The sequence below is a fragment of the Cnephaeus nilssonii genome (assembly GCF_951640355.1).
Source record: "Cnephaeus nilssonii genome assembly, chromosome: 4".
NCBI lineage: Eukaryota > Metazoa > Chordata > Mammalia > Chiroptera > Vespertilionidae > Cnephaeus > Cnephaeus nilssonii.
This window is the reverse complement of record NC_137075.1, coordinates 98,237,455-98,254,515: the sequence shown is the minus strand read 5'-3', so window position 1 is coordinate 98,254,515 and position 17,061 is coordinate 98,237,455. Positions and strand designations below refer to the sequence as shown.

Here is a 17,061-nt window from a genome sequence, read left to right as displayed (position 1 = left end):
AATTTTTGGCTTTTTAAAAATTTCTAGCATTTTATTCTCTCCTCTTCTTACCATATTTACCAATCTATTCACGGGTTCTATTTTTAACTGGAGTGGGAAGCTATTTAATTTTTTTAAATTCCTCACCCACGGACATGTGGGGTTTTTTTAAGAGATTTTTTTTCTTCCAGAGAGAGGAAGGGAGAGAGAAAAAGGGAGAAATATTAATGTGAGCAAGAAACATCAGTTGGTTGCCTCCTGTAGGCCCCCTGACCGGGGGTCAAATCCGAAACCTAGGTATGTGTCCTGACCACCTTTTGGTGTACAGGACTGTACTCCAACCAAGTGAGCCACCTAGCCAGGGTGGGAAGCTATTAAAAATTTTTGAGTTGACCATGATATCAGTACAATTTATGCTTTAGTAAAAATCAAATGAAATAACTTACTCAAGACTGATTTCTTTTTAGGAGGTAAAGAAGTGTCAAATAAAGAAGAAACAAAAGGTGTTCACTGGGCTTCATGGACATGTGTTTCAGGCCTTGAAGTAAATGGAATTTGGCCCAAGTATTCAGAGATTAATGATATAAATTCAGTAGATGGAAACTATATTGGACAAGTTTTAGTTACAGCTGATGACTATGGAATTGTAAAATTATTTCGATATCCTTGTTTAAGAAAAGGTAATTTTTCTTTCAAAGTACTATTTTATAGGACTTTTAAGTTCTTGCAAAAACGTTTGTCTTGAGATAAATAGAGGGTTTATATTTTTGAAAATATGTGCATTGATAATTTGGTGAAGTTGCATTAAAATGGACAAAATTAGCTACTTTTTATTTTGCTAATTAAAAAATTATTGTCATGTTACTTTTTTTACATGAAGTTTTTATTAGAAAATTATTATTAGAAAATAAATTAAAAATTTTTTGAATTCATGTATTATGAATGGACTAATACTTTATCTCTTTCTTTTTAAAGAACCATTTTTCTTCCCACTTCCAGAATTGCTTCATATTGTCAGACTGTACACTGATGTTCTTTTCTTATGGTTTATTTTCTTTAATTATGCAACTCATTGAACATATATCTTTTAGGTGACATTTTCTTGTCTTTTTCTCAAGAATTCTAATGAAGTAGTGAACTGTACAAGTTCATGCCATAGTTTGGAATCTATTCATTTGTTGGTTGGTCTCACATGCAAGTGTGTTTTCCCTTAAATCCTTAATATATGTTATTTGACATTTGTTTATTTTCTATAATCATGGGGGGGAAATAGGGGTTATTTTCTTTTTTTTTTTTTTACTTTGAAGGCAGTGATTTATTCATTTATTGAGTCATTTAAACATTTTTTTAATTATAGCCCTTGCTGGTATTGCCAGTGGTTAAGAGTGGTGGCCCACGCTCCACAGGGTACAGATTCGATTTTCTGGTCAAGGGCACATGCCTGGGTTGCAGGTTCAATTCTGAGTCGGGGCACATGTGGGAGGCAACCAATGATGTCTCTCTTTCACATTGATCTTTCTCTCTCTCTTTCCTCTCTCTGTTCCCTCCCTCCCTTCTTTCCACTCTCTAAACATCAATGGAAAAAAATATCCTCAGGTGATCATTAACAAAAAATAAAATATTTTTCAATTATAGTTTATATTTAATATTTTAATATTGTTTTGTATTAGTTTCAGGTGGACAGCATAGTGGTTAGGTAATCATATACTTTACAAAGTGGTCCCCCCGATACTTCAAGTACCCACCTGGCACCGTACATAGTAATTGCAATATTGACTATATTCCCTATGCTGTACTTTATATCCCTGTGACTGTTTTGTGACTACCAATTTGCACTTAATCCGTTCACATTTTTCACCCAGTCCCTCAACCCCCTCCCCCTCTGTCAACCATCATTCTGATCTCAGTATCTATGAGTCTGTTCCTGTTTCATTAGTTTATTTTGCTCTTTAGATTTAAGGGGTTATTTTTATATATCATCTCTTTTTCTTGGATATCTTCTAAAATGATGATATTAATCATTTTTTTCGTAGTCCTGGGGAATAAATGAAATTCTGTATTTGTCATTTATTTCATGCCTTGTTCCATAAAGTATTTGAGTCAGCTTATAACAGGCCCATAAGTACTAAAATAATTGCATGAATAAAATATTAGCAAATACCAGAGCAAATACCATAGTATTAAAACCAGATAAAAAAATAACAGTAGGCTCTGGCTGGGTTGCTCAGTTGGTTGGGCCGTCATCCTGATGAACCAAGATTGGAGGTTTGATTCCCCAGTCAGGGCACATACAAGAACCAATGAATGCATAAATAAGTGGAACAACAAATCGATGTTTCTCTCATCAGTGAAAAAGAAATAAAGAAAACAGTAGTAGTCAAACATCAAAATGAAATGTGAGCTTCCTAGAAACCAAATTAATTTTAGCTATATTTTTAAAAAAACATACTTGCTACTCAGGGGAAGCAAAATTTCTTTAGAGGTTTGAATTTACAGAGCTCTCTCCTGTTGTATGGGGTATTATATTATATTAGGTTCAGTGAGTGTATTTCTAGATCAGTGGTCGGCAAACTCATTAGTCAGCAGAGCCAAATATCAACAGTACGACGATTGAAATTTCTTTTGAGAGCTGAAAACCAACTTCTGCGCATGGGCCACGAAGTTTCAATCGCACTGTACGTGCGCGCCCGCACATGGTATTTTGTGGAAGAGCCACACTCAGGGGCCAAAGAGCCGCATGTGGCTCTCGAGCTGCAGTTTGCCGACCACTGTTCTAGAGCATTACCATCTATAGCAGATGCAGTAATAATTTTCATCTGGTTGTTGTTAAAAGCTTTGGGCAAATGTTAAAATGCAGTTTAGTAAAAGGTGATTATGGGAACAGCTGAAATAGTTTTATTCAAATAAGCAGTCCATTGATTCAGACGTAAGGGCCCAGTTTTCCTCAAAGCCTAGGCCCTAGGCTGATTATTTCTGTTGTGCCTCTAAAGTGGTGAGTTCCAGGTGCTGCCAGCTATGCCATGTTGTTGATCCCTGCCTATGAGGTGTTCGCTTCCTTAGATGCATGTGAAAGTGCATCCATAAGTAATGCAGGCCTTCTGTAACTTAACATAAAACTTTTTAAATGTTATCAGAATGAAGCCAAACCTTACATACCCAGTGTCCGTCCGTCCTTCCTTCCTTCCTTCCTTCCTTCCTTCCTTCCTTCCTTCCTTCCTTCCTTCATTTCAGAGAGGAAGGGAGAGGGAGAGGGAAATAGAAACATCAATGATGAGAGAGAATCATTGATTGGCTGCCTTCTGCATGCCCTCTACTGGGGATCGAGCCCGCAACCCAGGCATGTGCCCTTGACTGGAATCGAATCAGGGACCCTTCAGTCCACAGGCTGATGCTCTATCCACTGGGCCAAACCGGCTATGGCTACCCAGTGTGCTTTAACGGGATTGTGTATATGTTGCTAAATATCAGGTTTATTTAAGCAAGATATGGAGAATGTATTCTAAACTTAGATCCACAGAAATGGTTTCCATTACACAAATTTTTAAAAAGATCACCACAAAGTAAAACAATTCCGTTACAATTGACAGAGTCTGGTGCATACCACCTTAACCAGATGATACAACCTGACATCATTAGTGATAGAACGGTGCCCCTTGAAGTGATGTATCCAAAAGGACCCGACATTGCCTATGCCAAAAATGTCATCTGAATCGAATCATGAAGAAACACCAGGCAAATTATATTGAAGGATAGTATACAAAATGTAGAGACTTAAACATGACTATAAAGGACAGTAGTTGGACAGCCACTGGGCATATTTTATTTTGATTAATGTGGCATATTACATTGATTAGTTTTTGTATGTTGAATCAACCATTGCTTTCCTGGCATAAATCCCATTTGGTCATGTTGTGTAATCCTTTTATATGTTGCTTATTTTGTTGATGACTGAAGTTTTAAAAGGATCCCGTAGCTGCTGGGGCTGAGAGTGGTGGGGTGTCGAGTAGACTTGTTTGAATGTCACTTAAGACCAAAGGCCTCAATCCAAAACATTCAAATATGTTAATATGAAATCAATTGATCTTGTGGCTTGCAGGCTTTTTTCAAAGCAGTAAGATCATGCCTCCCAGCCCTGTGGTTCCTATTAAATTATATTGTGAATCAGTGGAACTAAGATTTACATCCCTTGATGTAGATTCATTCATTTGTTCATCCCACAAATTTTGAATTAACATTTTCCTTTGATCATAATTAAGATAATGGAAGAAGGATGCATTGGTTCAGGCATAGAAATTATTTTTTGAGGTGGTGTTTTTGTGTTGACATTTGTTTATCAATTGAAAGGTATATTTTTGTTATAGGGGCCAAGTTTAGAAAATATATTGGCCACTCGGCTCATGTAACTAATGTCAGATGGTCACATGATCATCAGTGGGTTATTTCTATCGGTGGAGCAGATCACGCTGTCTTTCAGTGGAGATTTATTCCTGAAAGAAAACTAAAAGATGCTCTTCACATAGCACCCCAAGGTAAGTAGCAGTACTCACTGCCTAACAATTTCTCTGTCAAATAACTCTTCAGTAATCCCCAAATAACATTTTACTGTTGAAATGTAATCTAGCCTTAGTTTATAACTGGAAATTTTAAATTAGAATATCAAGTCTATATGTTTAAAGTAAAATTTCACAGAGCCTGGAATACAAAGTAGATTTGGTTGCATTTTAATCTATGAAATGATAGATGAAGAGACAGCTACATTAGCAGAACAGACATTTAATGTATTCTATGGGAGATGGGTATCTAGGCTCTGTATATAGTTTTTTTTCTAAAGAAAGATTATTTAATGTCAATTTATCTGTTAACCATAGTATTTTCTAGCTAATTATAGATTAGATTATTTTCATGTTAATTATAGACTATATTTGCTTATATTTGCACAGACATTTAAATTTGATGTAGCAGTCATTGGGGAGAGTGAGGGTACTTAAAGGAGCTGTTGAGTTTGCAGTGAGTGGGGAGGAAGATAACCTGAAGTACAGTTTACTGACATCTGTGTCACTTGAATGGGTAATTTCATCTGATTGTTTTATGGCTTGTCCGTTGGCACAGTCAGCTCTAATCATTAATTTTACGGTGCTGCTTTGAAATGGATCTTTCTTAAACAAATAATGTTTCATTTATTAAAATTACAGAAAGTCTGGCCGACTCTAATAGTGATGAATCAGATTCAGATCTGTCTGATGTTCCAGAACTGGATTCTGAAATTGAACAGGAGACACAGCTCACTTATCGTCGGCAGGTAAGTTTCCCCTGAAAAAGTCTAGTTTCTTTTTCCTCTTAACTCCCTGTTGATTACTCATCTGTTATCTTTTGTGGTTTTTAATTTTCCAAGAAATATGTGGCCACTTGTTTTCCCTCTTTAGGAGTTAAACTTTTGTGATGTGTTCTTTGATAGTATAGTAAGTGCTTGGTATATTAAGTGTGCCTGTATTTTATTTGCCTATAGCTTCTTGTCACAGTATACTTCTATTTATTCCCTTTAAAATATTCTCTTAAGAAATACAAAAATATCATGGAACATTAAATATGCACTTGTCAGTGTTACATAGAAAATATAGTTTGTTCTTCCCAAGGAAGTAAGTTTCATAAAGTACCTTCCTATTTAAGACAGTTGTTAAAACTTCAGTAATCAGTAGTAAACACAATGTCTGAAAGTTACATTAGGAATCTGTGAAAACCTTTGTTAATATATATTCTAAAAACATTTCTACATTATTTGAAGGTTTACAAAGAAGATCTACCTCAGCTTAAAGAACAATACAAAGAGAAACAAAAAAGTGGCACTTCCAAAAGAAGAGAGCGGGCTCCAGGAAATAGTATTCGATTACACTTTGTTCATGGGTATAAAACAACAGTTTTCCATTTCTATGTTTGCATTTGGGCTTTCATTTATTAGCTGTGTGGCTTTGAGCAAGTCACACAACCTCTCAGTGCCTCTGTTTCCCCATCTGTAAATGGAAATAACACTGTCTACTTCATAGTGTTCAGATGACGAGTAAATAATTAAATAGTTGTGACTTAGAATGTTGTCTGGTACATAATAAGCACTGTATACGTATATATTAAATAAAAAATTAATTTGTTTTATGAAAGCTTTATATTTATAGAAATGGATCACTTGTCTTTAAACAAATGAGTAGTAAAATGTAAGAGTATCATCACCTCTAGCTATGTCTGATTTGGAATGATATTGTGGATTCAATTGGCCTGAGCATTTTGGCCTTCAAATGTTAATTTCAATAAAATACAGTTTTTGGGTTGCCTTAGAACAGTGGTCGGCAAACTCATTAGTCAACAGAGCCAAATATCAACAATACAACGATTGAAATTTCTCTTGAGAGCCAAATTTTTTAAACTTAAACTTCTTCTAATGCCACTTCTTCAAAATAGACTTGCCCAGGCCGTGGTATTTTGTGGAAGAGCCACACTCAAGGGGCCAAAGAGCCGCATGTGGCTCGCGAGCCGCAGTTTGCCGACCACTGCCTTAGAACATTTGGCAGTACAGGTCTCACCTCTCATCCTGGAACAACAGATTCTCCAATCCGACTCTTTTACTTCTCCTCACCCAGTGATAGGGCTTTCAAGAATTTCAAAAAGGATTTATTTAGCAAAAGGTTTTTTTCTCCCATGTTAATAGGCAGTATTGCCATGCAGTTATAATTTATGAATTGATTTTCTTTGAACTGCAAAGAAAGGTTGCTATAAATGGAACTGTAATAACCATTTTAAGAAGATTCGACTACTTTTTTCCAGATGAGTATAATATTTTAAAATTAATTAAATTTATTTTTGGAATATATATTATTTTCTCATAGTTCAACAATGTGTATAAAAGAGCACACTTTAAAACTCCTCTCCCCTCCCGCTCTCCAGCCATCATTTCCCTACACCAAGACTAACCACTGTTACTTAGTTCCAGAAATATTTATGCATGTACAGACAATATACAAATATATATTATTTTCTGTACCCTTTCACTTATAAAAAGCACCTATTTTTGTTTTATAGTATACAAATTTAGTGCTGTACTTAAATGCAAATAGTAGTGTACTATATACATTTACCTGCACCTTGAGTTTTTAAAATTCAATGTTATAGCTTGGATTTAGTTATTTATAATTAGAGCAGTTCATAAAAGTTTATGTGACCTAAGATTTTGTATTTTGTTTTAATGGCTTAGTATCTTGTAAAATTAGAAATTGAATGACCCAAAAGGTATACCTACTTCTCCTCTGTATAGTCCATATTTATCAGATAAAGGCCACAGTTCATATTCTATGTTTTCTATGTTTAGTTACAGAGGTTATGACTGTCGAAGTAATCTGTTTTATACTCAAATTGGGGAAATTGTGTACCATGTGGCAGCAGTGGGTGTCATTTATAATCGACAACAGAACACACAGCGCTTTTACCTGGGTCATGATGACGACATTCTCTGCCTGGCTATCCATCCTTCGAAAGACTATGTGGCCACAGGCCAGGTAGGTCCTTTGAAAAACAGTTATAACAGGTCAGATAGGTTAGACCTTTGTTTGGCTTTAAAGTTAGGTAAGTCTACTTTTTAAAAATCTATCTTTTATATTCTAGGAAATAAAGAGTAAAGAATTCTGACCCTAGCCGGTTTGGTTCAGTGGTTAGAGCATTGGCCCGTGGACTGAAGGGTTGCAGGCTTGATTCTGGTCAACCAGTCGATGTATCTCTCTCACATCGATGTTTCTCTCTGTTTCTCCCCTTCCCTTCCACTCTCTCTGGAAGTCAATGAAAAAACAAATCCTCAGGTGGGGATTAATAACAACAAAAAAATAGTGAAGAATTCTTTAGAATGGGATTTTATTTTCATATTACGAATAAAATTTACCCTAACTTTTTCCCTACGGTTTTCCTTAGAGTTTTAGTTATTGTTATTTTAATTTGAATTTGGAACTAAAGAGCTCTGGCTTCTTTCTGTGAGGATAATATTAATTTTTAAAAATTTGTGAGTAAAAATTACAGAAAACATAAAGACTAGAAATACGGTTTATTTAGGTTATCTAAAATACTATAATAAGTTATCTAACGAATGTTCTATGACAGACAGGATCATTATGCTTTTATTTTACAACCATGGTAGGAACCTATTCAGGTCCATCGAAGTACAAAGCAAAAATATTGAAATAAAAAACACCAAGATAAGTCTTAACTGATACCTCTCTATGTAGACATTCTCAGAGAAGAATGGAAAGGGGTAATGTTTATAGATTCTCACTGTATGTCAGAACTTTACTCGTTTCTTAAAGTGTATTTATTTTATTCTCACCTCAAGGAGAGTGAAACCACTTCCTCCAGTTTACAAATAAGTTTAGGATTAAAGAAATGAAATAATTTTCAGCTAATAAGTAGTAAAGCCCTTATTCTGTCCAGCTTTAAACACTGTGTAAATATACTTCCTAGGATATATTATGGGTGGGGGGCTGGGCAACTGGCATCATCCTATATGGCTCCTCATAGACAACAGACTGAAGCCCTGGCCCATCGAGGTTAGCATTTGGCCATCTCTCACCTCCAGAATTGCATCCTTAAGTATAACCAGATGAACAACACCCTCTACGTTGTGGTCCCGGATGGTGAAATTCCAGACTAAATGGAGCAAGTCCCCCCCAAAGGAAGTTCTTGGCAATTATGAAATTCTGCACGATGAAAGCTGACGCAGGGCTGAGAGTTGAGAAGTCGTTCAGGCCAGTCGCTAGGGCCCAAAGGGGACGGGTAGAGAGTCTGGGGGAGACCTGTCCTCTCACCTGGGAAGTGACCACCAGTGAGGGCAAGACTCCAGCTGGACCCACCACTCACTGCACCTGGGCCCTCACTGAAGACCTGTTTTGAAATTTCCTTTTTCTGGAGTTTTTTTTCCTTTCCTAAGCTCGGTAAATAAATAAAGGCACTTCTTTGGAGGCGGGAGGGGATTGGTAGCATAAGGTAAGATTTAGGAGTCACATATAGTTGTTCTAGGATATTGATAGAAACACTCATTAGCTCTTCAACAAACATCAGAAAAATAGTCACATATACAGTCTAATTTATGTTTTTCATTTGATAAATGTCAATAACAAATACAAAGAAGACTATAAAATGTTTCATTTCCTTTTAAAAAGATATGAAAATAAATTATTTGTATAAAATAACTTTTATAATTCTTTCTCTTGTAGGTAGGTAGGGATCCCTCAGTTCACATATGGGATACAGAAACCATTAAACCATTGTCTATATTAAAGGGCTACCACCAATATGGTGTCTGTGCGGTTGATTTCTCAGGTAAGGCCGTTTACTATCTAAGAATGATAAAAATGCAGAGATAATACATAGCATTTTAGTCTAAATCAGTGTTTCCTAGACTTGCCAAATGTGCACATTCTTTTCCTGACCAATTAGGACCAGTTCGTGTGGGTTTTCTGGCTATTGTATAATTATAATTCAAGGACTATAATTTCTGATACCCATTAACATAAATATGTTTCTATTAAAAATGTTTGTCTGTGTAACGTCTAAAATTATCTCAATTACTACTAGCAGTATATAGCTCCCACTTTGGGCAAACTGACCTCAAGTGTCATAGCCACAGAGTAAACTTTGAAAATGTTTAGGGTGAAAGCTAAGAAAGAAAGGTGAGACCTGAAATACTTCTTTTATAACATTTCTGTGAAGTGACAATTCCAAGCTGTCTTTTTTTTTTTTTTAATATATGTTATTGATTTTTTACAGAGAGGAAGGAAGAGGGATAGAGAGCTAGAAACATCGATGAGAGAGAAACATCAACCAGCTGCCTCCTGCACACCCCCCACCGGGGATGTGCCCACAACCAATGTACATGCCCTTGACCGGAATCGAACCTGGGACCTTTCAGTCCTCAGACCGATGCTCTATCCACTGAGCCAAACCGGTTTTGGCCAAGCTGTCTTATCTAAATAATTTCAGATCATGTTAGCTCTGTTAATAAATGTAAAAGTTTAACAATTATAGATAGCTCACAATATGAAAACAGATCTACAATGAAAGCTAGGCTGTGGATCAGGAAATGGGGATACCATTAATAGGGAATTTTATATTAAGAAACAGTCAATTTGTACTTTCTGCTGCTCTGACTAAAGTGATAATTGAATTATTCATAGTGGAGACTTTTGGGGAAAAAGTATATACACATTCAGGGATCTGCTAAAAGTCAATAAATAAGAGAATAAATGGCAAACTAGGGAAGTGAACGAAAAATACCACTGGTTGTGATAATGAACTGATTGGGGTTTTCAAAAGCATGGCAGAGCCATGGCCAGTGTTGCTCAGTTGGTTGGGCATAATCCCGTGCACCTAAAGGTTTCCAGCTAGATTCCCAGTCAGGGCACATGCCCGGGTTGAGGGCTCAATCCCTGGTAGGGAGCATGTAGGAGGAAGCCTGTCAATGTTTCTCTCTCTCTTCCTCTCTCTCTAAAATTCAATAAAAATATATATTTTTTAAAGTATGGCAGAGTGGCAAACATTTTATTGCAGTTTGAGCCTTTATAACTTATAAACACATGCACACCTGTCAGCTTGACTAATTTACCTCAGTCATTTGTCTAACACATTTATTACTTGTTGCTTGATGATAGTAACAACATAATTGGCCTTTACTAAAAATAGTCATATTAATGGCAGTATGTGATTGTAAATACATCTTTTTCATTTGATTAACTTTTCATAATCACTATGAGTTTTTATATTACAACTAGAGGCCCGGTGCACGAATTTGTGCACAGGTGGGGTCCCTCCCAGCTGATCGGGGCCATCTTGCCCAGTCCCAATTGGGGCCGGCCAGAGGGAGGGGCCACGGGAGGTTGGCTGGCCGCGGGAGGTTGGCTGTGGGAGCACACTGACCACCAGGGGGCAGCCCCTGAGTTGAGTGTCTGCCCCCTGGTGGTCAGTGCCCGTCACAGCTACCGGCCGGTCATCTGGTCATCCAGTCGTAATGATCACTTAGGCTTTTTATATATAAACTAGAGGCCCGGTGCACGAAAATTCACGCACTTGGAGGGGATCCCTCAGCCTGGCCTGTGCCCTTTTGCAGTCTGGGACCCCTCAGGGGAGATGTCCACCTGCCAGCTTATGACTGCTCCTGGGGGATCGGGCCTAAGCTGGCACTCACACATCCCTCTGGCAGCCCCGGAGCCCACAGGAGTGGGCCTAAGCCACAGTTAGACATCCTTAGCGCTGCCAAGGAGGCAGGAGAGGCTCCTGCCACCGCTTCTGCGCTTGCAGCCGTCAGTAAGGCTTGTGGCTGAGCGGAGTTCCCCCTGTGGGAGCGCACTGACCACCCGGGGGCAGCTCCTGCGTTGAGTGTCTTCCCGCTGGTGGTCAGTGCACATCATAGTGACTGGTCATTCCAGGTCGTTCCGCCTTTAGGGTTAATTTGCATATTACCCTTTTATTATATAGGGTAGAGTTCTTATGGTGAATTTAGTTGAAGTGAATGTTTTCTTCCTTTCTTCTTAGTTTTTCCTACTCATTTTTTAAATCTTTTTTCCTCACTTTTCTAATCTTCCTTTCCCCCATCTCATCCTGGGGGATAAGGTAAATGAAATGAGAGAAAATGTCAATAAATTCTGATTCTTTTTATAGCTGTATGTATACCTATCATTTAACATTATTTTATAAAATTTTAAATATGATGCTGTGATTTTATATGTACTGGATGGTTTTTATCTTCTGAATTTAATGGTCAGTGTGTCTCTCTGATTAATTGTCATAGCGGACGGGAAACGTTTGGCTTCAGTTGGAATAGATGAGAGCCACACTGTTGTGTTGTGGGACTGGAAGAAAGGCGAGAAACTTTCAATAGCAAGGTAGGGAAAAGGTTGATATCACATTGCAAAATGCTGAAATTACTTGGGCTTAAAATTTAAAAAATTAAAATAGTTTTGAAATCAAGGAAGCATGTAACCTTTTTCTATCACTGCCATCTTTTTCATCATTGAGTAAGTAATGCAATCATAGTAAAAAGACTAATGTCCATGTAATATGACATTGGAAATAGCTATTATCTAAAATTTCCATTTATAGGTAGAGTGAATTCTACTGTATGATAAGCTATTACATAACTATTGGAAAGCATGATAAAATGCTCATATTATATATTTGCGTGAAAGAAGATATATACATATACACATTTCACAAAGAGGTTATAGATTTTTAAATCTTTTATGTTATTTTCATTTTCTAAATTTTCTACAATGAGCATGTATTATTTTAATAATAAAAAATATTAACGATTTCTTTGAAGTAGAAAATAATCACGTGTCTGATTATCTTTTTTTAACTTTCTATTCCTCAAAGTGAAACATTAAAGCATTAAGAATATACAGATAAATGCTTTTTTCAGAGTATATAGACAGTGTCCAAATAAAAGATAGTTTAAGAGCAACTTTGTATTTGGAAAGGCTATATTAAGCTAGAGCAAAATATTTTTTTAAATTATCTTTAATTCATTCATGCCACAAATAGCATTCCCTATGCATAGTACAATAGTAGGTATCATGCAAAAGAAGTTCAAATTTTAACTCTTCCTAACTTTTAAGATTCTGCTGATTAGAGTTAATAGTAAATTAAAATAATGATAAAGTAATTTAGGTATAAATGCATGATTACATAGCCCAAACCTGAGAGTCATGTGGGCCAACCATTTAGTAATGGGGGAACCAATATGGGGTATGGATTAGGCAGATTATCACAGGAGAGATTTAGCTTAGAATTCAAACATTTTGATATTTATTTCAGAGGAAGTAAAGATAAGATTTTTGTCGTAAAGATGAACCCCTACGTGCCTGATAAATTGATTACAGCTGGAATTAAACACATGAAATTTTGGCGGAGAGCAGGTAAGGAAGTGCTTCTTTTTATTTCTTTGAAATTTAAGAAGTTACTGCTTTTCAAAGTGATTTAGCTAAGTGTAATGTGATATTGTAGATTGGCTCCTGGAACAGAAAAGAGAATTGAAAAAACAGGTGAAATCTGAATGTAGTCTGGAGTTCAGTTGATGATAATATAGCAAACAGGTTGGTTTCTTAGTTTTTGATAAGTAGTCAATTGGAATGTAAGAAGTTAACATTTGGGGAAACTGAGTAAGTATTGTATAGAGATCACCGTGTTATCTTTGCATCTTTTATGAAAATATAATATTCAAAATAAAAAGTTAATTTTTAAAAAAGTGATTCAGAGTTGCCTTGATACATTTTAAACAAATAGATTTATTTTATCATCATTTATTGGCTGCATTGATGTAGTATTCATATTTGCAAAAGGATTCAACTTATAAAATTAACTAAGTGGTGTCCGAACTCCTTTTTTCTGTTAAAGACATTTTTTAAAAATTCTTTATATGCTATAAAATGACATAGAAATGGACTGTTTTATTACTTTAGTTATTTGTACCTGGAAGTTAGTAACTGTGGAATTCACATTTTAAAATGAAAATGTCTCTTTTCCACATAGATTAGTATATTTACAAATTTCAGCAATTTGACATCAATGTCTCAGTACTCTTAAACCTATCAGATAAAATATATAAACATATGAAGAAGTGAAACATATATTAGGAAAGAAAAGGCTTCGTGAAGACATTTTCCAAGTTCAAGTAACTTTCAAATTGTAAACCACATAGAACACAAATCAGTTTTCAGGGATTTAATACTTCATCACAAACTCATATGATCATAGTGTATACAATTTTCAAAGTAAAAGAAGTATTTTCATATTTGTAATTTTAATTCCTATACATTTAAACAAAACTTTTAATTTGGGTGTCTTAGTTACTTGGAATTGCAACTACCAAGCCCATAATGCGTATTATTTCTATCGAAATAAAACTATAACTATTTTTGAAATAAGAGACTTAAAGAAAGTAAATAGCCTTAAAATGAAAAGATGTACAATTGAATAACTTTTTTCCTTAAGTTCAAGGAGACATATAGTAGACCTGAAACTGAATCATAAATGGATAAATGATAAGACTTTGGTGTGCTTTTCAGCCATCCTCACTTTTGGGGTTCTGATCCACAGAGTGTACTAGCCAGGTGGGAAATGATCACTTATTAGTCTAAGTGCTGTCTAACACTCTTAACCTTTTGCACTTGGATGTCGAGTGAGACTCGACACGGTTAGCATCGGTAGCAGGAATCGAGAAAAAAGCAAGCGAGTGCAAAGGGTTAATGTATAGCTTTATGTAAATTAAGTTAAAGATTACTTAAGCCTGAGGCTAAGGGGAGATTCTTACCTCCTATTCTGGATGTAGGCTTTGAGGATTCCACATTAAGAATTATTAATCTCTCCTCTAAGGAAGTTGAACTCTCCTCCATGGCTGGTGAGGCAGGGAGCCACGGAAAGTTTTTCTAGTGCAACAGTGACATGACCTTGTTATACTGTGTGTATCAGAAAACCGAACTAATGACTGTCTAACCCAGAGGTGGTAAACTCTTTCTCTAAATGTCCAGAGAGGAAATATTTTAGACTTCCCAGACCTCAAATCAAGCCTATTACATTGGTATTTATAGAACAAGAGAGAGAACTCCTGCCCTGCCTTATCAGTTCCCACCCAGTGGCCGTTAACTGGAGACATTGTCTCTAAGATCAGCCTCTATGGTGAAGGGGACTGGCAGGTTGGGGTGGGGACCATGTCAGCCTCCCTCTGCCTCAGTGACACATAGATCCTCCCGGAGAGGCCTGCCTTCTCAACACGGGCAGCTGGCCAGCGTCAAGGCAGCTCCCAGACTGTGATTCCACTGTTAGGTGCCCAGCAGTTGCCATTAGCAAAGTCCTGTAGATGGTGGCCAGCTCAGGCCCTGGGCAGCTGCTATCTGGCAGCCAAGAGTCAGAGAGCAGAGAAGGGAACAGGCGTGGCCTCTGCAGCTCTCGGTGCAAAGCTGCTCCAGTGGGAACCCTACAAAATCAAGCAGTGGCAGCTCTAGATGCATGGTCTATGCTCTAGTGAAGGCCAGCCCTCCCATGTGCACTAGATTCCTTCTCTCACTCAAGGACATCACTCCAAGCTCTTCTTCCCTTTCTCTCCCACATCAGTTTTCCCTCTACTGTCCTTCCTTTCAGCATTTAAGGCAGTGTTTCTTCTCCCTCTTAAATAAGTAACTCAACAAAAACCCTCTTTCAGCTCTACCCTCCAGTTATTAATCAATTTCTCTTCTTAGCTATGTACTAAAACACCTCCGAACAGTTGTTTACCCTTTCAATTGGAGATTTATGTCCGAGGTTGTGGTGTGGGTTTGATCCTCAGTCGAGGCGCATATGGGAGGCAACTGATGGATGTTTCTCTCACATTGATGTTTCTCTCTCTCTTCCTCTCTCTCAAAATCAATAAACATATCCTCGGGTGAGGGCTTAAAAAAAAAAAAAGGCTATGGCTGGAAGGCAGCCCTAAGGATGTCTGCCTCAGCCAGGCAAGGTGTTGCTCAAGTCACTCATTGAGAAAACGTATTTTTCTTTTTAACTCTTCTTTTTGTTACATGCCTTTCTATGTGAACAACAACAGAAGAAATTTTACTGTCTTACGTTATATACTTGAAAGTGGTACTTTCATAATATTTTTTGTGACCCAGGGGGAGGATTGGTTGGAAGAAAAGGCTACATAGGCACGCTGGGGAAAAATGAAACAATGATGTGTGCGGTATATGGATGGACCGAGGAGATGGCTTTTACTGGAACATCCACAGGAGATGTGTGTATCTGGAGAGACATCTTTCTTGTAAAAACAGTTAAAGCACATGATGGGCCAGTGTTCAGTATGCATGCATTGGAAAAAGTAAGTCATCTAAAGATACTTTAAGTTCAACAGAATTTGATCCTGCAGTGTAGAGCATTTTAACAAGTAAAGGGACAGTGGCATTCAGCTTAGTTGAGCCACTCAGAAATAATCTGTGAGCTAGTCTTCCTGACCTTGTTTTATTCCTCTTTCAAATGCCTGAACCCAGAGTGAAATAGGTCTGCTATTTAAAAAAAAAAAGTCTAACTTAATATGTATTAATCACTTACTATGGGTCAAAAGTTGTTTAAGTGTGTTATACATTATCACCATGCCCTACAAGGTAGCTCCTGATATTAACCTTTCTTTTTGAAAGATAGGATTATGGAGCCTCCAGGAGAACAGATGTGACCTGCTGAAAGTAGTTAGAGCTACCTTACGGTTCCAGCTTACAAACTGTGTTTTTAAAGGCCAGTCCTAAAAGTTGAATGTATAGTGCCACTGTAAATATTTTTGCAGGCTCCATATTGATGTTTAAAAACAACCAGTGGATTCTTACACTAATTTCCATTCATTACAAGCAGTAACTTTTGCCTATAAATGTGATTTCCTCTAGAATTTTTCAATGCAAAGAGGCTTATTATTTTGAAATATTTGGATTTTTATTAACTGAAACCTTTACTTTTATAGGGATTTGTTACTGGAGGAAAAGATGGTGTCGTCGCTCTTTGGGATGACTGCTTTGAGAGATGTCTCAAGACCTATGCTATAAAAAGAGCTGCTTTGGCCCCAGGATCTAAAGGTGAGTTGAGATTTAATTTACTTTGTGGGAAAGAAGAGTAAGGGCTCATTAACACCTGTGGTCACTGAGGTAGAGCACATGCCATAAATTTTTCCTTCGTTATTAGACAGGCATCAGAGCTAAATGGGAGAAGCCACTTAACTGAATGCTGGAATCACTGCTATCCTTTCAAACTGTTTTCTGTAATATACAGGGTAACCCATTAACCAAAAACAAGATTATTCGTGTTAATTTTTAACATCTTTAATTTTCCAAAGAAAACCGCCACATGAACATCACAGTTACCACCAATCAGGAGTTTGTTTTGTCTCCCCTCGGTGTTTTATTGGCCCTGCCTGTCCAGCCTTGCCGGCCCTCCTTTGCTTTACCCTTCCTCTCAGCACATTCAGCCACCGTGTCACACTCTGACCTCCAGGCCTTTCTACTGGTATGTGCTAGTGCAGTATTCCCCCCTTAGCCATAGTTTTACAGT

The 17,061-nt window shown here is 37.1% G+C and overlaps 1 protein-coding gene across 9 annotated transcripts in view; it reads left to right on the top strand.

The window, feature by feature from the left end:
* The window catches only part of EML5 (EMAP like 5), a 104,558-nt gene that overhangs the window by 27,772 nt on the left and 59,725 nt on the right, over window positions 1–17,061 (top strand). For 8 of the 9 annotated variants that reach the window (XM_079769178.1, XM_079769177.1, XM_079769176.1 and 5 more), the window contains 10 exons: window positions 447–659; window positions 4,341–4,508; window positions 5,172–5,278; window positions 5,762–5,880; window positions 7,334–7,524; window positions 9,226–9,327; window positions 11,792–11,885; window positions 12,817–12,917; window positions 15,645–15,847; window positions 16,478–16,589. In XM_079769178.1, coding sequence (XP_079625304.1) covers window positions 447–659; window positions 4,341–4,508; window positions 5,172–5,278; window positions 5,762–5,880; window positions 7,334–7,524; window positions 9,226–9,327; window positions 11,792–11,885; window positions 12,817–12,917; window positions 15,645–15,847; window positions 16,478–16,589 — 1,410 coding nt within the window. The remainder of the gene's footprint in view (window positions 1–446; window positions 660–4,340; window positions 4,509–5,171; window positions 5,279–5,761; window positions 5,881–7,333; window positions 7,525–9,225; window positions 9,328–11,791; window positions 11,886–12,816; window positions 12,918–15,644; window positions 15,848–16,477; window positions 16,590–17,061) is intronic. The other variant, XM_079769179.1, reaches the window with a different exon arrangement.